This window comes from Herpailurus yagouaroundi, unplaced genomic scaffold, assembly GCF_014898765.1.
Source record: "Herpailurus yagouaroundi ecotype Mexico unplaced genomic scaffold, PumYag 182, whole genome shotgun sequence".
Classification (NCBI taxonomy): domain Eukaryota; kingdom Metazoa; phylum Chordata; class Mammalia; order Carnivora; family Felidae; genus Herpailurus; species Herpailurus yagouaroundi.
The window spans coordinates 25,761,924-25,788,018 of NW_024412413.1; the positions used below are offsets into that span (position 1 = coordinate 25,761,924).

The window sequence follows — 26,095 nt, forward strand, 5'->3', positions numbered from 1 at the left end:
TGGTATTATATGTTGTAGAAGTTCTTATATTATAGCTGGCCACAGAAGCTGGCCTCCTGAGAGAGGACCCCGCATGTTCTAGAATAAGGAAGGTTCCTTCTATGCTCAGTCACTCCATGCCAGTGGAAAATTCGCCTTCTGTAGATGTGTCTGTTGCTTTGAAAAGCCGGGATTGAACCAGTTGATCTGCAAGGTCCTTTCAGGCTTTAAAATCATGATTCTGTGAAGTGATCAACTACACAAATCAGGGACAAATTCTAAAATAGCATATTCTAAGACTGCTTGATGCTGGGCAGTTGCCTTACCACCCTTCTACCCCTCGCCCCTAGTAGCACTTAAAGGAAAACTTCCATTACAATACAAGGGACTCAGTGATATTCACAGATTAATCCACAGTGTGTGTGTGTGTGTGTGTGTGTGTGTGTGTGTGTGTGTGTGTGTATGTATGTTTCTCTCTTACACATACACACACACATACACAAGGATTAATTCTGTTCCAGATACTGGTATTTCTTTCTATTTATCCCCAAAGTACCTCTTTCAAATGCCATAGGTATATCCCTGGCTCTAATCTGAAGTCCATGTCCATACTCCATTAATTTTATGAATTCTGATTACAATTCTTATACATCCTTTACATTTTCAGATTACAAAGCTGAATAGGTTTTTATCCCATTTTGTGGAGATTCTTACTCATTCTCTTAATCATTTTACTTCTAATCTAACATCTTCTCTTTGCAAGTGTTTTGCTTTTAAAGGTGCTTTTAAAAAAAAAAAAAGGCAAAGTTTGGAGTGGAGTATGTGGTGTGCTTCTTGTTTTAGGTGAACATGTAATCTAGTTGAAGAGTAAAGTCCGTAATACCCATCAGATAAAGAACAAAACAGATAGCTTTAAAGTAAGGATGTGGGGCGCCTGGGTGGCTCAGTCGGTTGAGAGTCCAGCTTCAGCTCAGGTCATGATATCATGGTTTGTGGGTTCAAGCCCCACATCAGGCTCTGTGCTGACAGCTCAGAGCCTGGAGCCTGCTTCGAATTCTGTGTGTCTCCCTCTCTCTCTGCTCCTCCCCCACTCACACACTATCTCTCTCTCTCTCAAAAATAAAGATTAAAAAAATTTAAAGTAAGGATGTAGTGAGCAATACAGAATCATTTCAAAGAGTGGGGAAGATGCAAAGATTGAAGAGGCAGTGCTTTGCTTAGAGAGAAGTGGGGCTGGAGATGAGTTGAAGGGTGGACGAGAGGGAGAGCAGGCATTCCAGACCAGAGTCTGGCTCGTGAAGATGAAAATTTTAGCCACAACTTAGTGACTAGGGCCTCAAAACATCTCTCCCAGGGCTCCTGCCTTCAAGGAAAGTGAGTTATTAGCTCCATTTTCCAGATAAAACAAATATAGCACCAGAGATGAAGGAGCTTGCTTGAAGGAAATTACACCCTTCAGCAAAGACATAGGTTCAAAGAAGCAGTGAACAGTGAAGTGCACTGTGTGGCCAGAAGCATGGCAGTAAAACAGTGAAAAGTTGTAGATGAGATTGCCCAAGAGGTGAGAGAAAATGAGACAAATATGCCTTTGGAAGGCTGGCAGAAAAGTTAAAGGGATCCCTAAAGGGGTGACATGGGGAAAGTAGAATTGCAAAATGGATAGGAGAAGGTAGAGCTTGGAGGCCTGGTGACCAGATAGCAGCTGTTTTATCATTGTATCCACTTGTGAAATCCTAAACCTTTTCTCCCTGCGCACTGGGAATTCACATGGGCCACAAGGAAGGGAATGTGTCCAGGATCACTCTTGAATATCTGCTGTGCTGAGTGTCATGTGCAGTAAATTCTGATAAATGCCTGGGGTATCTATAAGGAAGTACTGCTTTTCTTTGATAATGGTGATAATAATACATGTTTGAAGAATGTAGAACCCTCTAAGGCTAACACCAGAAAGAGAATCTATTGGTAGGTTACAGTAATGGGACCAAAAAAACCTCAACCTCTTGCCAGAAATTGATCTTTTCTTTTTTTCTTTTTTTTTCTTTTTTATAGTTCTTTTGTTGATGATTATTGCCACTACCACGCCAGCCTCAGGGGGACATACTTCCCTCTCTAATACTCTACCAGTTTTTGTATTACATTAAGTGAAATAAGTCATACAGAGAAAGACAGATACCATATGTTTTCATTCTTATGTGGATCCTGAGAAACTTAACAGAAGACCATGGGGGAGGGGAAGGGGGAAAAAAAGTTAGAGAGGGAGGCAAACCATAAGAGACTCTTAAAAACTGAGAATAAACTGAGAGTTGATGGGGAGTGGGAGGGAGGGGAAAGTGGGTGATGGGCACTGAGGAGGGCACCTGTTGGGATGAGCACCGGGTGTTGTATGGAAACCAATTTGACAATAAATTTCATATTAAAAGAAACAAAAATAAATAAAATAAAATAAATAATACTCTACCATTTTTTCTCTGTGGGAGTGCTACTGTCATTTCGGATAACCTTCTTTATATGAACTTGTAATTAGTCTCGCAAGATGCTTAGCATCCCTGGCTCTTACCCACTAAAGGCCAGTGGATCTTCCCAGTCACTGTGACAACCAAAAATTGTCTTTCCATATGTCCCCATGTCTGTAGGGAAGCATTACTGTCTTAAGAACAACTATAGCCCAAAAGGAGACAAAGTGCAGACTTTCCCCTTTATATCTAGTTATGAAGATGACAAGACTAGAGCATTCAAAAACACTTTGTTAAAGGCGAGGTGTTAATAAGAATAAACACAGATAAATTACTCAGCTCACAAAATAGTGCATGTAATTTCCTAAAGCCTCACATGCTTCTTTGTGGTATTTCTTTCCCCTTGGGATCAGACCAAGAGAAGGCAGCGAAGCCCTGACCCTCTTAAATCGTTACTTTTCATAGTTCTGGTTTCCTGTCCCCTGTGCCACGGTACTTCTCTCCCAAGGCACTTTATACTGGAATGGTCTTTAACTTTCAGGTGAAATCCTTTCCTTATCCTTGTAAACATTCAATAGGGTAATCAAATCTTAGCACAAAGCAACCCTGACATTTATACTATTGACACATATAGCCTATAATGTCTCATTAGAGTATTGGGCTCATTTTTCTTCATGAGTACTGTTTTTCGTTGGTATTGCCCTCATCAGACCCAAGCTCCTCCAGGGTTTGCTGCTATAAACTTGCTATCTGGCCCTCTGGAATTGCTTAATGTTGCCATTCATTGGAATAACCTGATGTCCCTTCTGTTCCTATACATTTTAGATGCCCTTGCTGTTGTTATTGAGGTAGCCAACCACGCCAATGACACCATGAAGCAAGGGGTAAGTATCTTGATGTCAGTAGCTGTTATACTATTGAACCTAAAAGCCCAGGCCTTTCATATGCTATACATTCTCTTTCTGTAGGACAACTTTCAGAAACTTATGCAAATTCAATACAGCTTAAATGGACACCATGAAATAGTGCAACCTGGACGGGTAAGTGTTTTTAGACTGCCTTTTGCAAACTTAATACAATGTATTTAGACACTGTTTGTAGCTATTTTTCATTTCAGTTACGGAAATAGGTTTATTTGTTGTTGTTATTCTTCACTGACTCAATCTGGATCAACCAAGCTCATTCTATCCATTCAAAACATTCATGATTTAAGTCACTGTGACAAGAAGTTCAATTCAATTAGGAGAAAGGCAAGGAACCCCACAGAGTATCTGATTAAATAGGATCATTTTATTGTGTAATACTAACTGACCTCACACAGCTTTAAAGACAATTTCATTTAAAATCTTTAAGAGGGGAGGGAGAAAATTGGTATTTTGGTGCTCCTCATAGAGCACAACAGTGGCGTAGGAAATGAGTTCAGGAAAATTACAAAGTGCAATTGTCAGGATGTTGGCTATGCCTTAAGATCAAGTACACGCTCAGTCAGTTACATTTCAGACCACATAGTACCCCTGGGACCAATACTGGATTTATGAAACTCTGCTGGCTTGTCCAGTTCCTTAAGCAGCTTAAAAAGAAACCATAACTGTAAAAAGTGACATGGCAACTATGTCCACCCAGCCCTGTTCCCCCAAAAAAAATTCGGGGTAAAGAAAGTTGAAAAACAAATTAGATATTTATCATAGTTGTGTTATGATGGTGGGATTAAATGCGTATTTGTTTGGATGAATCAGGTTTTTCTGAAAGAGGGAACTCTGATGAAGCTGTCTCGGAAAGTCATGCAGCCCCGAGTGTTTTTCCTGGTAAGTGGCCATGTGTGTTTCTGATGAGCCGGAGGAAGGGATAATTGCCTAATGGAAGGAGACATTTGTACATGACAGATAAGCTTAACACATTTATATAGCTTTAGTGGGATTTTTGACTGACTGTCTTGCTTATTTGCATTTCAAATGTAGGAAACAAAGTCTTTTGTGATGCATGCATAACCAGAAATTATTTCCTTTTTGAATTTAGTTTATGTCTTTCTAATGTGGAAAAATTGATTCAATCAATTATTTAGTCAGATTGTAATACTTTAGTGGGATTTAGAATTCAGAAAATATTGTATCTGTTACAGAACTTGAAAAGAGTACATTTTCTAGAAAATGCCTTTTTTCTATTTTTTCTTTTTTCTTTCTAAAATTCGTTTTTTAATCTTTTTTTTTTTTTTAACGTTTATTTATTTTTGAGACAGAGAGAGACAGAGTATGAACGGGGTAGGGGCAGAGAGAGAGGGAGACACAGAATCGGAAGCAGGCTCCAGGCTCTGAGCCATCAGCCCAGAGCCTGACGCGGGGCTCAAACTCCCGGACCGCGAGATCGTGACCTGAGCTGAAGTCGGACACTCAACCGACTGAGCCACCCAGGCGCCCCCTAAAATTCTTTTTTAATGTTTATTATTTATTTTTGAGAGAGAGACAGAGTGTGAGTGGGGGAGGGGCAGAGAAAGAGGGAGACACAGAATCCACAGCAAGCTCCCAGCTTGCAGAGTGCGATGTGGGGCTCGAGCCCACAGACCATGAGATTATGACCTGAGCCGAAGTTGGACACTCAACCTGCTGAACCACCAAGCGCCCCACCTTTTTTCTTTTTTTTTATGTTTATTTATTTTAGAGAGAGAGTGAGCAGGAGAGAGGCAGGGAAGATCCTAAGCGGGCTCTGTGCTGACAGCAGACAATCCAATGCCAGGCTTGAACTCACAAACTGTGAGATCATGACCTGAGCCAAAGTCAGATGCTTAACCTACTGAGCCACCCAGGTGCCCCAAAATTGTCTTTTTTTTTTTTTAGTGTTTATTTATTTTTGAGAGAGATGGAGACAGGATGGGAATGGGTTAGGGGCAGAGTGAGAGGGAGACACAGAGTCTGAAGCAGGCTCCAGGCTCCAAGCCAGAGCCCGATGCGGGCCTCGAACCCACAAGCTGTGAGATCATGACCTGAGCTGAAGTCAGATGCGCAGCCAACTGAGCCACCCACACACCCCCGAAATTGTATTTTAATAATAATAATTTTAATAAAGCATTCTGGGTGGTTATAGTTTATATAAGCACATTTATGTGTTTTATTCAAAGAGCTTTTAATTAAAAAGTAGTGTTTTCTTTTTTATTTCAGTGTCTTGCCAATGTCTCTGTAGCTGAAATTTGTTTATTTACTTGACCCTGTAAAATATTTCTGCTTTCAGTTTAATGATGCCCTGTTGTATACAACACCGGTGCAGTCTGGGATGTATAAACTGAACAACATGCTCTCATTGGCTGGAATGAAGGTCTGTGTATCTGTTAGAAGATACTTCTTTTCTTAACCCAAGTATATTTAGAGAAGAAGCCCTAAGATAATCATCTTTTTCACATCCTTAATTTTTCTCTCTCCCTGTGTTACTGTTTATATGTTCATTTATTCATTTATGTAGTCATTTGTTCACTCACACATTAATTTATTCATAAGGTATTTATTGAGAACTACTATAAACAAAGCATGGTAATAAGTTTGGTGAAAAATACAAAGATAAAGTGAATCATGATTTTTGTCTCTGCCTCACCCAGAGGTGAGATAATACACTATACATAAATACCTATAAGGGTACAAATAACCAATGAAGGCATAATTAAAATATGGGGGAGTTCAGAAAATAAAGAATGTGCAACTTTCGATGGGACTCAGTGGAGGAATTTGTGGCAGCTAGGAAACAGAGAAGAAGTCTTTGGAGGAAGAGCCAAGAGCCTTAAAGAGTAGGTCACTTATGGCCATACTGAGATGTGGAGAAGGCATTCCAGGTAGAGGCGAGTATACTGGCCTGGAGGTGGGAGCCAAGGCCTGAAGGTGGGAAAGTTGGGCCTATACATATGCAGGTATCTAACTCTGTCTGGTGCACAGAGTAGATGAGGGACAGCAGGGGGAGATAAAGCTGGGTATGAGGGTTGGTGGTGGATGACTGCACCAAGAGCATTGAGCAACTTTAGCTATGCTTCAGAGATGAGATTTGCAATAGGATGAGTTTGCTCAAATTGTCTTGCTTTCTTTCAGGTCAGAAAACCTACCCAAGAAGCGTATCAGAATGAACTAAAGATTGAAAGTGTAGAACGTTCCTTTATCCTTTCAGCCAGGTAAAATTTTAAAACATGTATACATGAACATTTGCTGGTATTATAGAGTCATACATCTCCAACAGCTTTTACATTTAGGTTAACTACTAGGCTTATTTCTTTTTCTTCCCTAAAACCATGCAGTTTACTTTTGGTTTATCATGTAGATAAAATGTCTGAGAGGTGATCTAATAATGTGTTAGAAGCACAAAGATAAAAATGTTCCTATGAAAAGAATAATAATGCTGAAAGTGCCTTGATAATTTTTATTTATTTATTTATTTATTTATTTATTTATTTATTTATTTATTTTAGTGAATACTTCAAATCTTTTTGCAATGGCACCTAATGTTTTTAAAGACATCTAGTGCTTTATAATTCACTAGGAAATTTTCATATAACATTGAAAGGTCATAACAAATCTACGAGGTGGGTGTCATCTCATAAAAATGAGGAAGACTAAGAGAAAAAGTCAACTGTTGTCTTAATAATACATAGCTGGAGAGGCGCCTGGGTGGCTCAGTCAGTTGAGCATCCGACTTAAGCTCAGGTCATGATCTCGAGGTTTGTGGGTTCGAGCCCCAGATCAGGCTCTGTGGTGACAGCTCAGAGCCTGGAGCCTGCTTCAGATTCTGTGTCTCCCTCTCTCTGCCCCTCCCCCACTCCTGCTCTGCTCACACACTCTCTCGGTCTCTCTCAAAAATAAATAAACACTAAAAAAAAAAAAAACCAATACATAGCTGGCAAGGGCAGAATACAAATGAAAATTTTTTACTTTTAAATCTGTTGTTGTTTATTTATGATACCACATTGTTTCACACTGGAACCTGCAGTGACTTATGTGTAAATCAAAAAATATTAACCACTATTTAAATCAAGTGCCAAGGAGACCAGAAGTTGTATGACTCGTACATGTACATTACTGAGTTACTGGCCAAGTGGCAGAAGTGGATGTTTGGCAGGATTTGGCTGGTGCAGGAAGAGACACCAGCAGCCATGCTCCACTGGTGTATCTGGATAGTAGCAGCGAGCGTTCTAACTGGAACCATTTATTTCTCTACACCAGGCACAATGCTAAACTTTTATATTTATTTTCTCTTTTAATTTCCATTATAACTAGTGGAGTAGGTGTTGTTGTCTTGACCTTCCAGATGAGAAAAATGCAGACTCAGGTTAAATAACACATCCAAGATTATAGAACTAATAAGCAGTTAAGCTGAAATTTTAACCTAGGTATATCTGACACTGAAAATCATGTTTTTAACCATTATATTACTGCCTATGTCTATGGATATCAAAGATTCAGACCAGATGTCTGACTTCCCATAATCAGGACCACAAGAACAACCCCCTGGGTCATTGTCACCCTTCTGAGATGGAATGACCACTGCTGCCTGACACTAGATCTAAGGATGACAGAAGAGAGAGAGGGTTTGTCCAGGATTTTGTGACATGCTTCCCAGCTACCCACCAGAGCAAGCAGTTTCAGGGTGGGTGTTGGGGCAGAGGTGGTACCTGAAGCATCCTCCAGATTAATACTTGGAAAGTGATGGTAAACTCTTGATCACCTGGAACTGTGACTTTTGTTTTTTTGGGATTTTTTTGTTTTTGAGTTTGAGTTTGAACAAAAGTGCAAAGAACATCACATCCCTATGCAACAGGCTCCTGACAAATACTTAAGCCTGGTTCTTAAAATCAAGAAACTTATTTTCAAATATCCAGAGAAATTTTACCTACAGGAAAGTCAAGTTTTCAGTTACACTTAAATATCCTAAGGAAAAATCTGCTTTGGTTGGGGTGCCCGGATGACAGATGGTTGAGTATCCACCTCTTGATTTTAGCTCAGGTCCTGATCCCAGGGTCGTGGAATTGAGCCACACATCAGGCTCCCTCCACGTTGAGCATGGAGTCTGCTTTAAGATTCTTTCTCTCCACCCCCTCCCTCCCACTTGTACCCATGCTCTCTCTCTAAAATTAAATATATATATATATATATATGCACATGTATATATGTGCATATATATATATATATATATAATATACACACATACACATACACATACACGCTTTGGTGAAAACAAAATTCTATTTTATTAAAAATTGTTGGGGGGCCTATGTGGCTCAGTCGGTTAAGCATCCGACTTCGGCTCAGATCATGATCTCATGGTTCGTGAGTTCAGGCCCCTTGAGTTTGATCCCCACATCAGGCTCTGTGCTGACAGCTCAGAGTCTGGAGCCTGCTTCGGATTCTGTGTCTCCCTCTCTCTCTGCCCCTCCCCTGCTCACACTCTGTCTCTTTCTCTCTCTCTCAAAAATAAATAAACATTAAAAAATAAATAAAAATGAAATTGTTCAGGAAATGATAGTAAATCTTTCTTTGGGCATCTTAAAACTTAATAAGGTCATTGGATTTTTAAGTGTGACGGGAAACCATCCGAGTATCTTAAGCTAAGAGTTGGTATGATCTAATGTATATTTTAAAAAGAGGACACAGGCTTCTTTGTGGAAGATAAACCATTATAGTCTAGTGTAGAAGTTGGGAGACCAGGCAGGAAACTAGATGATGCTTTCTTGTACTAGAATGGTAGAAATGCTCAGAATCAGAGTTAATAGGATTATTGATGAATTGAATGTGGGTTATGCAGGAGAAATGATAAACTGGAAAGTTCTAGGTAAAGGGAAAGTAAGTTTCCAAGGAAGGATTAAGGTGGCCTGGGGGAAGGAGAACTGACACATACTGAATGCCACCAGTGTACCATGCTCTTCTGAGTTCCCCCAACCACAGAGAGCTGGGTACTCTGTAACATGTAGGAAGGAGTTGAGAAGGTCTCCTGTGATCTGGTTCCTGTCTACCTCACCAGCCTGATTTCCATCCATTCTCCCTGTCCATTCCACCCCCACCAAAACATGGCATGTTCTGCCAGATGGATCTACATATTCTCCATGCATGCCAGCCTACCTCACATCCTTTTGCCTTGCACAGGCAGCTGCTTCCGCCTGGAATTCATTCCCTCATTCAGCAAGTAATATGGAGCCTCTTCCCTGGGCCAGGCAGTGTTTTAAGCATCAGGATACAGTGGAGAATTAAAAGGGCCCTTCCTTTCCTGAACTTGCAGTCCGTTAGGGAAGACATACACTTAACAAAATGTCAACACAATCAGTTATTATTATGATTAAGTATTGCACAGGAAAACTACCAGATGCTATGAGGCTGTAAAACAAGGAAACTTGAACTAATTTTAGTAGAGAAAGGGAAGTCAAGGTTAGCTTCCTGAAAGACCTGCTGTGTCCACTGAGTTATGAAGGGTAAGTAGGAGTTGGATAGCAAGGCAAAGGGGAAAGGAGGCTCTCATTAGGAATAATGTGTACAAAGGTGCTGAGGTGGAAAGGGGCATGGCATATTCAAAGAACTGAAAGACCAGAATGGCATGAAAATAGAGAATGAGGGGGAGAGTGATCAAAGGTAAGCCTGGAGGGACAGGGGAAAGAGCTTGTGGATTTGGGTCTTGAGCCGAAAAGCTTGTACTAGGGGATGATGAACCACTGAAAAGTTTGTACTAGGGATTGATGTGATCAGATTGGCCTTTTTAAAAGTTGGTTGCTGGGTGGAGAATGGTTTGGGAGGGGAAGTAAAGTGATTAAGTGGACATGGGGATTGAGAGAGAGAGGCATTAAGAGCGAGTCTTCAGCTTGCACACTGTGTCGGATAGTGGTGTCATTCCCTGTGTTAAGGAACACTGGGAGAAAAGCAGCTTTGGGGGAACAATCAGGAATATAGTTTCAGAGGTGCATGTTGAATGTGAGGTGCCTATCAATCATCAAGACGGAGCCATCAATGAGACAGTGTCTGTAAGGATCTGGAGGTCAGAAGGGGGCCCAGACTTGGCATATATTTGGGAGTCATCAGCTTAGAGAAGATAAGCAAAGCTAGGAGGGCAAATGAGGATGCACAGAGACACTGCAGAGTTTATGTCGACGCCCAAATTCTTCTAGTCCTAACTTAGTCATCACCTCTGTAGAGCCTTCCTGCTACCTGAATAAGGTAGTTTACTGCTTCTGTGTTACTCATCTACTTTGCCTTTATTGTATGATGTGGTAATTACTTGTTTTTATGTCTCAACTCAATTAATTAGATATGAGCCCTTACACGTGTGTGTTTTGTATGCTATGTAAGTTCATAGCTTAGTACCTGGCCTTCAGCAGGCTCCTGCTAAATGCTACTCAGATGAATTGAAATGAAGTGATGTGGACTTTAGACGCTGGAATAGCATTCCACAGTTACACAGGTACTAGATAGCATGGCAAGATCTTAACATACCTGAAATCTCTTCTATTGGAGGTTTTTCCCTTTGGAAATTCATCCCAGTCAATGGGAGAATGTGCTTGTTTAATACAAATTTGCTTTCTAGGTAATAGGCACATTCCATAAAGAAAAGAATACTTGGTTTAACTGCATCTTAAGTTGGTTTAACTGAAGAAGATGCTGATTCTTCTGCTAACCATGTTACAAAAGAAGGGCTAGAATGTCTCTACTCAGTACTGCAGACAAATGTGTGTGGTCTGTGAAAAATGTGTTATCAAGAGCTGGTAAACATTGTTTTGGCAGATCCCCACACAAGAGAGAGCCAGGAATGATTAAATGAAAGAACAGCATATGTGACATGATTTGCACAGTCAAATCACATTCCACATGCTCCCAGGGCTCCAGAAAAATCAGACGGCAAAGCTCAAATTAGCCATCTGCCTCTCTACTTTCTCTTACCTCTTCCACTAAAAAGTAGAGGAAGGGAAGAGAAAAGGAGGGACAGTAAGATTCTATGAATGTTTCCTTGGAAGCTTGAGCATGTATTTTCAGAGCTTAGTTCAGAGAACAGAGATGAATGGCATGGTGGTGAAGAGTTCAATCTTTAGCCACACTTGGGTCTGATACCAAGTCATGTTGTTGGCTAAAGAAAATTGCCTAACATTTCAAATCCTCAGACTGCTTATCTGTAAATGATGCTGATTGGTGGGAGTGATGGGGTTGGGGACAAGGAGTGTAAGATCCAGTAATATAGTCCATGGGGTAGCTCTGAGGGTGAGATATAATGACATTTGCAAAGCATTTAGCACAGTTGGCTGGCATGTAGTAACCGTTAAGTAAATGGCAGCTAGCTGGGGCAGTAATGGTAGAGCAGTAGAGGTAAGTGAGGCAAGTTTTGTTTGGATTAGAGAAATAAGAGCTATTCTATTTTATTTTATTCCTGATATATAATGAAAATTTGAGAACTATACTGGTTTTAAATTTTTATTTTTAAAAGTGGATTTCTACTTTTTAATAACCATGTGAGTGTATATTCTAAATGACACTTAAGCCATTTAGTAGGAAGGTACATTTCTGAGTATAATTATTATGGGGAAGGTGAGTGATTTTTTAGTATCTCCTTGACTTGGCTCTGTGCTCAGCAAAATACAACAGAATATGCCCATTCATACCATTTGCATAATGGGATTTTTAATTATAAAAACATTATTTAGGGGCGTGTGGGTGGCTCAGTCAGTTAAGCATCTGACTCTTGATTTTGGCCCAGGCCATGATCTCAGTTTGTGAAATGGAGCCAGGCGATTCCTGCTTGGGATTCTCTCTCTCTCTCTCTCTCTCTCTCTCTCTGCCCTTCCCCTGCTGCCTTTCATGTGCATGCGCGCACTGCCTCTCAAAATAAATAAATAAACTTTAAATTAAAAGCTCAAATATTCTTAAAATTAGAGTGAATAATACAATGAAACTCCATATTCACTCACCCAGATTCAAATCTTATCCAGATTCTGCCACAAATTTTTTTTCCTAAAGTATTTCAAAGCAGATTGCAGATATCAGGTCATTTTACTCCTATATACATACTTCATATGCCTCTCTAAAACACACATTTCCTTACACAGTCCCATTCCCATTATAATGGTAGATTTTATTTTGAGAGATTATTATGTATACACACACACGCACTACCTAAAATGTGCCTCTCATTCTTGAGTATACAAAACTAAATGTGCTGATGCCACTCATCAGAGTTTTTTGGAGGAGGTGTAGTTGCAAAAACAGCGGAACGAGAATGCCTTTTTCTGAACAAGCTTTCCCCCTGTTTGGCCCATTTCTGTCTAGATTTGAATCCTGTGGCTCCTGATGACCTGAGGGTAGAAACAAAAAACATGAAGAGTTTAGGGGAGCCCTAACAACAACTACAGTTGTTATTTTCCTTGTTAACACTTCCTAAACATTTGTTTATGATGCCAGATACATGTTTCCTTTACTCCAGTGTCCTTTGTAGAAATTTTTAGTAATTAATAACCTAAAAATAGCTAGTATGCTATGCTGTAAGTTTGGATTTGAAACTTGATTCCTTGGAAAAATTTTAAATTCTAGGATAATATCTCAGGTTATGGAAATAACCCTAATTATTAATTGTATGACTAGCTTTTAAGCCAAGCAAAAAAACTTCCAAATTTAAGAGACTTCAAAAGTATAAAGCAGTACATTGGGGAAAAAAAAAAACATTGTGTTTGGTAAAATGCCATGTGTGCTGTAATGCCTGCTCTGATTATTTGTGCAAAAAAATCTCCGAGCTGCTGCCCGCCACTAGCATTGTTGGAGGGTAGTGGAATCTGTAGCCATGGCAGAAGGAAAAGAAGTAAGAAGAAGGCAAAGAATAAATGCTGACATCTGGTTGATGGAACCTTCTTTTGCCCCCAACAGTTCTGCCACAGAAAGGGATGAATGGCTAGAAGCGATTTCCAGGTCAATAGAAGAGTATGCCAAAAAAAGAATCACATTCTGTCCTAGTAGGAGTCTTGATGAGGTATTGTCTTTTCCTTCTTATTTTTTTTTCAGTGCATTTCAAACAGTTTTTGCCTTAAACTTTTCTAGGGGTTTATAAAAGCAACATGCGTTTCACAGAAAGATACATGTGTGTGTATAACTTCAGAACTAAATATCCTATTAATGTCTAACTAAGTCTGTGATAACACACAGCACATTTTATTTTTTCTGGTTGTAAAACTTCATTGTAAAAAATTTGGGAAATAACATATTTAAGGAAGAAACTAATCAGCTGTCATGGCACTACCACAGACGTCTTTTTAAGTTAATTTTGCATTAAAGGATTATTAGAATATAGCTAATCTTAATATCCTGAGAACATGAAAAATATAATGGCCCATGATTTGTCCCACATCCTTGATAATTCCATCAGCATTGCCCCCCCCCAAAAAAAAAAAAAAAGACTTGAATCTATAGCACTCAATGTGCATGGAGATAATGAAAAGTTGTTCTTCCCCAGGCTGATGCAGAAAATAAAGAGGAAGTTAGTCCTCTTGGATCAAAGGCTCCCATCTGGATCCCTGATACCAGAGCCACAATGTGTATGATCTGCACAAGTGAATTTACTCTGACCTGGCGACGACACCACTGCCGGGCCTGCGGAAAGGTTGGAGAAGATGACACCCATCTCCGTTGTGAATTTTTATAGCTCCAGGCTGTACATAGTGAGGAAGCATATTTCCTCTTGTAAATCATGGCAGGGGGAAAAAAGATACTGAATCATGGATGATACTTTCTCTAAATATTTAGGCATAGGTCAGTCGTTACCCTGTCTACCAAGGTTATTGTAGAACGTCAATGATAGATAATTTTCACTAAAATAAAATTCACAGTTAAATAGACTCCCATATTTACTGATATTTGTTTAAACTACATAGATACTAAGTATTTAATAGAGATATTATTTAAGTATTAAGTATTTAATAGAGATACTTTAAGTATTGAGGTTATCACCAGTGACGTTTCTAGACCTTCATGGCCTCATTAGTAAAATGAGCATAAACGGCAATGACGTCAGACAGTTACCATGAAGATTAAACAAGGTCTGTTTTGAGAGCATTTCGTACAGGGCCAAATGCTTGGTAGAAGTGCAGCAGACATGATTGTGGTTACAGCAGGAATGATGACAGGGGCAATGTCAATGATGACAAATATGGCTACCAGAGGACTTAGTGCTTGCCATACATGGTTCCAAATATTTTGCACACGTTAACACTGTTAGCATTTTATTTTATGGACTTAGCACACAGTCATAATAATCTGTGGCCTCTTCATCTTCCAGTGTGTGAGTTCACTACGGCCTGAACTCCATAGCGGTGTAATTGAGAATCAGTGGTTGTGAAAAGGTTTAGAAAACACTATAGGTAGACAGCATTATAAATTGTAGCAAACTAGATGGTTTGATACTGTTATTCTAAATGAAATAATTCCAATGTGTTTTCAGATTGTATGCCAAGCTTGTTCATCAAATAAGTATGGTTTAGATTACCTGAAAAATCAACCAGCAAGAGTATGTGAACACTGTTTCCAAGAACTGCAGAAACTAGGTAATATATAAGTAGATTTAACAAATTCCTTTATTCCCAGATGCTTTCAAACAACCTTCCGAAAGAATCATCTTAGACAAGTGAGCAAGATGATTGGTGATACTCATCTCAAAATATTAAGAATTTTGCTTTCTTGGGACACCTGGGTGGCTCAGTTGGTTGAGCGTCTTCTGCGCAGGTCATGACCTCACGTTCGTGGGTTCGAGCCCCGCACTGGGCTCTGTGCTGACAGCTCAGAGCCTGGATTCTGCTTCGGATTCTGTGTCTCCCTCTCTCTTTCTGCCCCTCCCCCACCTACACCCGTGCATGCATGTGTACTCGCTCTCTTTCTCTTTCTCTCAAAAGTAAAATTAAAAATTAAAAAAAAAAGAATTTTGCTTTCTTAATTCAATTAAGCTTTCTTAACTCTTAGAATACTAATTGTAGAAATGCAATTACAGGATGAAATGCATTAAAACAGTTACAAGGGAACTTTAACTTTCAAGTAATTTTGAAGTTTTCAGTTTTACAACTGCCTGCTCATTAACAAATCATTTTTGTCTATCTGTAAAATAATTCTCTATGGAAATATACTAGGTGGCACTTTGTTAGTTTATTTCTAACCACTTGGACTGATTTGGTGAGATTCCGTGGTATATCTACATGTTCAGCTTTTCACCAAATACAAAATGATAACTCATATCTGCCTACTCATTATTTGCAGGTATCCATTCCCACAGTTAAGATGAATGCAGCTAGCAGGACTGCTCAGGTCTACATTTTGAAAAGAGAGATTTGGTTAAATTCCTGAAACCTATAGGATCTAAATTGCAAAAAGGTTGTCCTTCATTTCAGCCCTATCTTTCATCTGGTCTACTGTAACAGTTTCCTAACAGGTTTTCTGCTGCAAATCCTTCTTCCTTCCTGCTGCCAGACTTTTTTTTTCCTAAATTCAATCTGCTCATGTCACTTCCCAGCTTAAAAGACCATTAATTTCCCATGACTTAAACAACAGTCCATGTTCCTTAGAACCAGCCTTTTTTTTTTCCTCAGCTTTATTATTCTCCAAATAGATGATCTAATTTCATACCTCTGCTTTTGCTTATGCTGCCTTCAGGGAGTGTTTTTCCTCCTCTTTTTGACTTGGCAAACTCATACTTATACCTTAATGGCCAACTCAAACATCTTACTCTCTTCCCAGCTTTCACTGAACTTCTACAGTCAAATATAATGGCTTCCTTATCGTGTCTTATAGCCCCCTTTCTAGCATTTTGTTCATTATAATATTCTTATTTCAACATATATCTCAATACTAAACAGTGCTTTTAGGTTGTTGGGGTTTTTTTAAGTCAGGAGCTTTTTTTCAGAAGTTTATGGAATTAGTTTAGGGGGCACCTAGGTGGCTCAGTTGGTTAAGTGTCCAACTTCGGCTCAGATCATGATCTCACGGTTTGTGAGTTTGAGCCCCGTGTTGGGCTCTGTGCTGACAGCTCAGAGCCTGGAGCCTGCTCGGGATTCTGTGTCTCCTTTTCTCTCTGCCACTCCCCCATACCCACTCTGTTTCTCTCTCTCAAAAGTAAACATTAAAGAAAATTTATAGAATTAATTTCAGTTAGTACATTGACATGGTTAGTACATTAAGTAGTATATTAACATGTTTCAGAATTGTGAAGGCACAAAAGGGTATTCCTTTACCATGGTTCACACCTGAAAAAGCTTAAATTCCTAGACAGTAGAAAGTCTTTCTCCCGCTCAGCTTGCAGCCAGCCATCTTTTTTTTCCCAGGGGTCTCAGTGTCCTCAGTTTCTCAAGTATCCTTCCATGGATATTTTATGCAACAGTGTTTATTGATATGAGTTAACTTGAATTGCAAAATGCTTACCATTGGCTACATGAGTGCATCTGATTTGTTTTAGATCACCAGCATTCTCCTAAGATTGGATCTCCTGGAAATCACAAATCTCCTTCAAGTGCCTTATCATCAGTCTTACATAGTATTCCATCAGGGAGGAAACAGAAAAAAATCCCAGCTGCTCTCAAGGAAGTAAGTGTTTCCATTAAACTTGCAACCTGATACAGGCTGAATTATTCATATGCATATAATACACTGTTTTCTTTCATAAAGGAAGATGTCATTTCCCACTACTATTAAGACATGGCATTTTAATACTGGTGATGGATGTGGCTGATGCCTCACTCTCTTGCTTGGTCTCCCATATGACCTGAGTCATTTAGAAAATGGCAGTTGAAAGGTTTGGAGAACATTTTATAGCAATGATAGAAAGTAAAAGATAATTTAGACACATGTGAATTTTTAATTTTTTTTTTCAACATTTATTTATTTTTGGGACAGAGAGAGACAGAGCATGAACGGGGGAGGGGCAGAGAGAGAGGGAGACACAGAATCGGAAACAGGCTCCAGGCTCTGAGCCATCAGCCCAGAGCCTGACGCGGGGCTCGAACTCACGGACCGTGAGATCGTGACCTGGCTGAAGTCGGACGCTTAACCGACTGCGCCACCCAGGCGCCCCATAGACACGTGTGAATTTTTAAAATTACTTTGAGGAAAACCCTTACCAGAGGGAAGAGTCTATAGAATATTTGGGGTGTTTTATTAGCATTTCCTGATCTGCACAGTTTGTTATTTGTAAGGATTCATTGGCTATATACAGCTGCACTGATAGTAAATTGTCTTTCAACTTAAAAGAAAACTTTAAAAAGTTAGGAAACTTTAAAACTTTAGGAAACTTTAGGAAAACTTTAAAAAGTCTGTCTACACAGTTAGACTGCCAGTGGTGTAATCCACAGGCATCACCAATATCCTATCCCATCTCCTCAAATTCAAGTGTTCAGTCAGCCAGTGTCATGTAACACACAGCACTACATATCTATCACCATTTTGATTAGTTTATTAATTAGTTCCACTCCCGGCCAGTTTTTTGGCCAGCAGAATTTTGAATTTTGTTCTCTTCCTTGGATACTCTGGAGGTGTTCTGTGGAATGTGGAAGCAGACAACTCTAAAAATTTGACCAAGATTGTGTTCTTTATGTAAAGTGGAATGTATTCCATCATGGCAGTTAAAACACTAGGAAATGATTTATAGCCAATCTCATGAAATAGTAAGACTAGGACTTAAAGTTCTAATTGCCAAGTTTCTTAAACTACTTAAGATGATTTATTTATTTTTTAATATTTATTTACTTTTGAGAGAGAGAGAGCACAAGCGGGAAAGGGGCAGAGAGAGGGGGAAACAGAGGATCCAAAGTGGGCTCTGTGCTTGAACTCAAGAACTGTGTGATCATGACCTGAGCTGAGGTCAGATGCTCAACTGACTGAGCCACCCTAGTTAAGGGGATTTAGTACTCTCAACTATCCTTTCCATCACTCAGTTCCTAAATCTAAACTGACTTTCAGAACTTTAAGGTTCTTAACAAACTGAAGTAATTTTCAGTTCTCAATAACTGTTTGCCTCTCCATGCTGATGTCACAATTTACAGATACAGTTGTTACACTTGCTCCCCTTGTCAGTCTAAACTCTACAGGACTGGTTGCAAAACTCTTTCTGCTCTTGACTAGAGCCAGCCTAACTCCAACCCCATTTTGTGTATCTTTCCAACCAGCCATACAAATAGACCTTCTGCTGTCAAACCTCTACTTCCTGACTGCAGCCATTTCTTCCTTTACTCCACTGGTCCTCAAAGTGTCCTCCAGAGCAACACATCAGCACCACATGGAAACTTACTAGGAATGGATATTCTTAGGCCCCACCCAAGGTCTACAGAATCAGAAATTTCAATAAGTATTCTCTGTGATTCAGGTGTATGCTAAAGTTTGAGAACCACTGCTTTGCTCCTTTGAAATCAAACTGAAAATTAATTTATCTGATTAAGTGCTATAAAAGTACAAGTGTTGTACTTGGGAAGCTGTAGTTTTTGTCTTTTTGTCTGTAATTGAGTTGAAATTCACCTAATTTATAATTAACCATTTAAAGTATACAATTCAGGGGCGCCTGGGTGGCGCAGTCGGTTAAGCGTCCGACTTCAGCCAGGTCACGATCTCGCGCTCCGTGAGTTCGAGCCCCGCGTCGGGCTCTGGGCTGATGGCTCGGAGCCTGGAGCCTGCTTCCGATTCTGTGTCTCCCTCTCTCTCTGCCCCTCCCCCGTTCATGCTCTGTCTCTCTCTGTCCCAAAAATAAATAAATGTTTAAAAAAAAAAAATTAAAAAAAAAAAAAATAAAGTATACAATTCAGGGGCACCTGGCTGATTCAGTCGGTAGAGCCTGCAACTCTTGATCTTGGGGTCATAAGTTTGAGCCCCACATTGGATGTAGAGTTTACTTTAAAAATAAATAAAATCTTTTTTAAAAAAAAATAAAGCAATACAATTCATTGATATTTAGTGTATTCACGATATTGTGCAACCACCATATTGCTCTAGTTTCAAAATTTTTTCATCGCCCCATAAAAACACCCTGTATCAATTAAATAATCAATCCCCTTGTCCCTTCTCTCCACCCTCTCTGGTAACCACTAATCTGCTCTCTGTCTCTATGCCTATTCTAGATATCTCATATAAAAGGAATCCTGCAGGGCCACCTGTGTGGCTCAGTCGGTTGAGCGTCCGACTTCGGCTCAGATCATGATCTCACAGTTAGTGAGTTCGAGCCCCGCGTCAGGCTCTGTGCTGACATTTCAGAGCCTGGAGCCTGCTTCGAATTCTGTGTCTCCCTCTCTCTCTTCCCCTTCCCCACTCATGCTCTGTCTCTCTCTCTCTGTCTCTCTCTCTCTCTCTCAAAAATGAATAAACATTAAAAAAAAAAAAGGAATTCTACAATATGTGACCTTTTGTATCTGGCTATTTTCACTTAGTACAATATTTTAGAAGCTAAGTTATATAGCATTATCAGTACTTTGTTTCTTTTTATATCTGAATAATACTCCATTGTATGTATGTGTCAGAATTTATCCATTCATCTGTTAATAGACATCTGGGTTGTTTCTGCCTTTGGGTTATTATAAATATCATTTGTCTTAGTTATACACCTAGGAGTGGAATTGCTTGGTCACATGATAATTTTATGTTTAACTTTTTAAGAATTGGGAAGTGTTTTTATTCCAGTAAAAATGTTCAATACATTTTCAGAAACTCATTATTTTAGAATTACATTCAGATTCTCAGTACCCTCAGTAATGGCAGGCTATGTCTCTTGAGTTAGATTTGATTTATGTTTTAAATAATCAAATCAGGGGTGCCTGGGTGGTGCATTTGGTTAAGCATCCAACTCTTGATCTTGGCTCAGGTCGTGATCTCAGAGTTCGTGAGTTCAAGCCCTGTATCGGGCTCTGCACTGATGTTGAGTAGCCTGCTTGGGATTCTGTGTCTCCTTCTCTCTGCCCTTCTCCCATTTGTGCTGTCTTTCTCTCTCTTTCTGTCAAAATAAATAAATAAACTTAAAAAAAAATATATATATATATATATCTCATTGGAAAGTTTTATGAATCATATGATTAATTTGGTTAAGACCAATTTTATTTTTAAAAAGATAATAGAGGACTATTCTCGACTCAGGATTGTGATTGGTATTCTTTCATAGCTAAAAAACTAATTTAAGAATATTCCAAAAAAGGAACATACAATTTATTTTGAGCAATGATAGTAACACTTAAGTACATAGTAGCATCCCAATATACATTTCCAGCAAAATTTCATTTGAACATAGACATTCTAATTGAAAAAAAATTATTTGTAATCTTCTACAAGGATGTTATTTTTTTATATAAATTTTTTTGCACTTAATATTAAAGTTCCCACTAGCTGGGACACCTGGGTGGCTTGGTTTCAGCTCAGGTCACATCTCACAATTTGTGAGATCCCATGGAGCCTGCTTGGGATTCTCTCTGCCCCTCCACCGCTTGCATGCATGCTCTCTCAAATTAAATAAACATTAAAAAACAAAACTGTATTAACAGAGAGGTAAATGGAAATTCTATTATTTATGGTGATTTTAAGGATCAGTTTCTGATCCTCAAATTTTGGTCTGAGCAAAACTTAGTTTGCTTCATAAAAGGATGAAAATGTTTTAATCTCTAGGCCAAAAGGTAGTAAGGTTTCAATGATTGTAATCTGGCAGTTGAAACTTTTGTTTTTAACATAGGAACAAGAGAGAAATATAAGACCAAATTTAGGAATTGTGTTATTAGTAGAATGGTGAGCAGACTTTTAAGGTGGTTCCATGATCCCTTCCTCTGATGGTCACACTTTTGTACAGTCTCCTCCCCGTTGTGTGGGGCAAGGACCTGTGACTTGCTCTGAACCAACAGAATATGGGGAAGATGATGGCATGTCACTCCCATGATTATGTTATGTTATGGAAGACTCCATATTGCTGTAGATGGGCTCTAGAGACTTTCTCTCATGCGGGCTTTGAAGAAGTAAGTAGTTGTCTTGGGAGGCTTGTGTGGCATGGAAATGAGGATGAGCCCCAGGCAAAAGCCAGCAAGAGGCCAGGGCCCTCAGTTTCATAACTTCAAGGAAATGAATACTGCTAAAAACCTGAATCCACTTGGAAGTAGACCCTTCCCTCGTCAGCTGTCAGATGAGAACTCTGGTGCTGGCCAACACCTTGACTGGGGCCCTACAGAGATCCCAGCTAAGCTGTGCCCGGACTCCTGAGACAACACATGTATGTTGTTTTAACCCACTAAGTTGGTGGTAATTTGTATGTGACAACAGAAAGCAAATACAAGTGGATTCTATGAATTTTTAAAGTCTGCCTTTAATCATGTATGAATTGTATTAATTTCTTACAAATTTTATGAGGAGGATCAAATATTATTGTTTAATATAAACTTTATTATTATTTTTTAATTATTTATTTATTTTGAGAGAAAGAGAGAGAGGGAGTCTGGGTGGGGGAGAGGCAGAGAGCGAGGGAGAGAGAAAAACCTAAGCCAGCTCCGTGCTGTCTGTGCAGAATCTGACATGGGGCTCGATCTCACAAATCGTGAGATCATGACCTGAGCCGCTCAGGCGCCCCTAATACAGTTTTTTTAAGTCCAAAAAGCTATTTCAGAAAGAGTTAAAGGTTTAAGTAATTTTCCCTAACATTGCAAAATACGAAGAACAACATACACGGTTCCCAAAAATGCAGCTTTCAAAAAGCATTTCTGATCTTTAGAATTATTTTTCTTCTTCTGGAAACCAGGAAAACACAGGTGGCACCACAAAGAAATACATACATGGAAGCATAATTAAACCAAGCAGAATGCTGGAATTGCTTCTAAACGAAAGGGGTTTTTATGCCCATGGTAATGGCAGTATTCAATTTGTACAGTAGCAGACTTTGAACGTAAACAATTTCATTCTGAAACATTATAGTATTATGGTTATTGCTTTCAGCACCAATGATCAAAAGCAGTTTTGTTACTTTACATTTTGTTGCTGTCTGAAAACCATTAAACTATGTATGGGGTTTACTTACTAGGTATCAGCAAATACAGAAGATTCTTCCATGAGTGGCTATTTGTACAGATCAAAGGGCAATAAAAAACCCTGGAAACACTTGTGGTTTGTCATAAAAAATAAAGTGCTGTATACATATGCTGCAAGTGAGGTAAGATCTGAAATCTAAAGATGAATTATTTGGGAGTCTGGTTTTATAACGCCAATTAGAAATAATCACAATATTTGTTTGATCTATTTGTTTTGTGTATTTTTTTGTTTTGCATTGCTTTTGGAGGGGGAGATTCTTTTTGCTGTTACCTTTAATGTCAACAATGTCCTAGAGCTCTTACTCAAAAAATGTTAGGAATTTTCCATAGTATTAAGATGTAACTTTTTTTGGTGTCATGTGACTACTAACAACTTCATTAAAGGCAAAGGTTCTTACCCTTTCTGCCAAGCTCTCATGGAAGACAGTCCCTTGACTATCCCCAGATTGTATTGATCAGGCTTCAAACTTCGATAAGATAGACTTTGTTTGGGTTAGAAACAATTCCTGGCTGGCTATAAAAACCACTGCTCTAAGAGCCAAGCTTTTCCTTAGTGGGACCGGGTAAATCACTTTTCTTTCTGAGCTTGTTTTCTGCATCCATAAAATGAAAGTAATATAATTGCCTCCCATGGTTGTGGGGAAATATGTGAACTTAGATGAGTGTGAACCTAAGGAAAACTGTTTAGCACAGTGTCTGGCTCATGGGGTAGCTTCAGGGGTGGGGGGACATCTTAATATTGTTGAATAAGTGAAAAGTAAGTAAGTTGTTAGAATTATCATTGTTTTCTATATAGTGTGCATATAAAATTAAAGCTGTATAGTTTTAAGAGTTTGCAAATCTGAATTTTGTGTCCATTTAAAGTCCCATCTCCCTTTGTGTCTTTTTAAATTAGGATGTGGCAGCTTTGGAGAGTCAGCCTTTACTCGGATTCACTGTCACTCAAGTCAAAGATGAGAATTCAGAGTCTAGAGTGTTCCAGTTGCTGCACAAAAACATGTTATTTTATTTGTTCAAAGCAGATGATGCTCACTCAGCTCAGAAGTAAGTAATTTAGGCATATTTTTCTTTTATACATGAGTTTCAAGTTGTTACATGATTGATTTTAAAATAACCTACTTTCATGCATGGGGACAATTAAGAATTTAAATCCAAGATCCAAATTAGGAAGATTTAACATATTTTTCAAACTCTTTAGAATTGTTTTAAGGACGAGCAAGAGGATCTGGAATATTTTCAGGAGGCAGAGGGGAAAAGAAGATAGGTAGTTCTGTCCAAAATATTTTGTCTATACTGACCTCTGAGGAAGCAGCATGAAACTGCTCTGCTGCAAGGAAAGGAAGCCGAGGCATTTGACCTCTCCTTCAGTGAGGGTGAGGATCATCTCTTGAAACATTCCAGGACTTTGGCAATCCAGTGACTCAATTGTGCCATGGGACAGCAGGAGTTTAAACAGCTGCTTGCTAACTTACTTCTTTGGGAAAAAGGTCAAACACATTAAGAGGCTCCCATGCTGTTCCCAATAACTGAGTAAAAGGAAATGGATATCATTTTAGATGGTAAAGGTTTTTAAACAATCTCTTCAAAATTCCAACAAGAACATTTGTTTTGATGTCGTGACGTGGTTTGACATAGAGAAGCATATCTCTGTGGAACCCAGGTCCTTTGTAAACAAAATAGAGCAGATAACCTTTAACCAAATCTTTCACTTGATTTTTATTTTGGTCTCACACGTTACATGTTTTTGTTTTCACTAAGATGTGCTTATGTTTTCTCCATAGGCTTAAAACGGTGCATGCAGATAAAAAAAAAGAATGCTTTAAGTCAGCAAGGCTTATCTTTTCTTAATGCAGTTAGAATTAATGTACCAGAATTGCATATGCTCTTGCATATTAATCAGGTACAATGTTGCAAATACTCTGGAACACTTTTTTCTTTTTTCTAGTCTATGTTAGGACATCTACTATGTATATCTATTACTATAAATAATTTTTTTTGAATTGAAGAATATTTAAAATTGTCACTTAACCATTATTTTTTCTGTAAAAACTACTTGGGTAAAAGAGTAATTGCTCTAATATTCTGTTAGGTATTACACTTTCATGATTTTTATCTGTATTCATCATCAAACTGATAAAAATTATTGCTTTTGAATATACATCTTTTGTTTATATCATTAAGTCAACAAGGTAGAAAAACCTTAAGACAATTGAATGTAGTTAAGTAAAGGGAATCTGCCCTCTTGTAATTGAGAATTAATACAGGATAAATTACAAGTTTCTCTTTGAAGTCACTAATGTAATGGGGTTTTTTTGCATAGTATAGAATATTAAAATGTGTTAATTTTAATGAAAATTTTTAACTCTTTAAAAGTCTCTTTATCATGATATAACATGCCATTTGCATTTAAATTTTTGAAAATTCTGTCCTTGAAATTTGAGCTATATCTGTTATAGGCTGTTTCTATTAACTGAGTGATTTTAGATGTTCACAGAAGTAATTACAGTCCTAGGGAGGTACAAAGTGACTACCTCCAAGTGTCTTCTGAATAATTGAAACTGTGGGTGTTGTCAGATAAACTTTGAGACTAATGAATGCTGGGAAGACTTCTATGAAACTCTGAGACACATTTCTTTTTCTTTTTGAGACACTTTATATTGCATACAAAATTTTGATCAACTGGAAGTAGACCAGATATAGATTCTCTTTCACTGAAAATACTAAAATAGGTTTCAATTACGGATCCCCAGGGAGTTAAGAGAGAAGGAAGTCAGGCCAGATTTTGGGCCATATTACCACATAAAGTATAATTCCATATACACAGAATTCTAGTTTAGTATAGGAAAGATCTTTTTTTTTCAAGTTTTTATTTAAATTCAGTTAATTCACATACAGTGTAATATTACTTTCAGTAGTAGAATTTAGTTGATTCATCACTTACATACAATACCCAGGGCTCATCACATATGCTTTCCTTAATACCCATCACCCATTTAACCCATCCCCCCCCCCCCCCCCCCTCCACCAACCCCCAGCTTGTTGTCTATATTTAAGTGTCTATTTCTTTTAAAAAATTTTTTTTTTTACTTTTTTTTATTCTTTTATTTTTTAAATTTACATCCAAATTAGTTAGCATATAGTGCAACAATGATTTCAGGAGTAGATTCCTTAGTCCCCCTTACCCATTTAGCCCATCCCCCCTCCCACAACCCCTCCAGTAACCCTCAGTTTGTTCTTCATATTTATGAGTCTCTTATGTTTTGTCCCCCTCCCTGTTTTTATATTATTTTTGTTTCCCTTCCCTTATGTTCATCTGTTTTGTCTCTTAAAGTCCTCACATGAGTGAAGTCCTATGATTTTTGTCTTTCTCTGACTAATTTCACTTAGTATAATACCCTCCAGTTTCCATCCATGTAGTTGCAAATGGCAAGATTTCATTCTTTTTGAGTGCCAAGTAATACTCCATTGTATGTATGTGTGTGTGTGTGTGTGTGTATAAATATATACACACACACATATTTTGATCAAACATATGTATGTATGTATATACATACATATATGTATATATGTATACATATATGTATATGTATACATATATACATATGTGTGTATATACATATATACACATATATATGTGTATATATGTATATATATGTGTGTATATACACAC

General features: G+C 38.5%; 1 protein-coding gene across 4 annotated transcripts in view; it reads left to right on the top strand.

Annotated features, from left to right (window-relative positions):
* Positions 1-26,095, top strand: part of FGD6 (FYVE, RhoGEF and PH domain containing 6) — a 116,265-nt gene that overhangs the window by 88,323 nt on the left and 1,847 nt on the right. For all 4 annotated transcript variants that reach the window (XM_040491191.1, XM_040491192.1, XM_040491193.1 and 1 more), the window contains 11 exons: positions 3,258-3,316; positions 3,401-3,472; positions 4,169-4,237; positions 5,655-5,738; positions 6,497-6,576; positions 13,286-13,388; positions 13,869-14,015; positions 14,853-14,955; positions 16,851-16,978; positions 22,419-22,547; positions 23,321-23,469. In XM_040491191.1, coding sequence (XP_040347125.1) covers positions 3,258-3,316; positions 3,401-3,472; positions 4,169-4,237; positions 5,655-5,738; positions 6,497-6,576; positions 13,286-13,388; positions 13,869-14,015; positions 14,853-14,955; positions 16,851-16,978; positions 22,419-22,547; positions 23,321-23,469 — 1,123 coding nt within the window. The remainder of the gene's footprint in view (positions 1-3,257; positions 3,317-3,400; positions 3,473-4,168; positions 4,238-5,654; positions 5,739-6,496; positions 6,577-13,285; positions 13,389-13,868; positions 14,016-14,852; positions 14,956-16,850; positions 16,979-22,418; positions 22,548-23,320; positions 23,470-26,095) is intronic.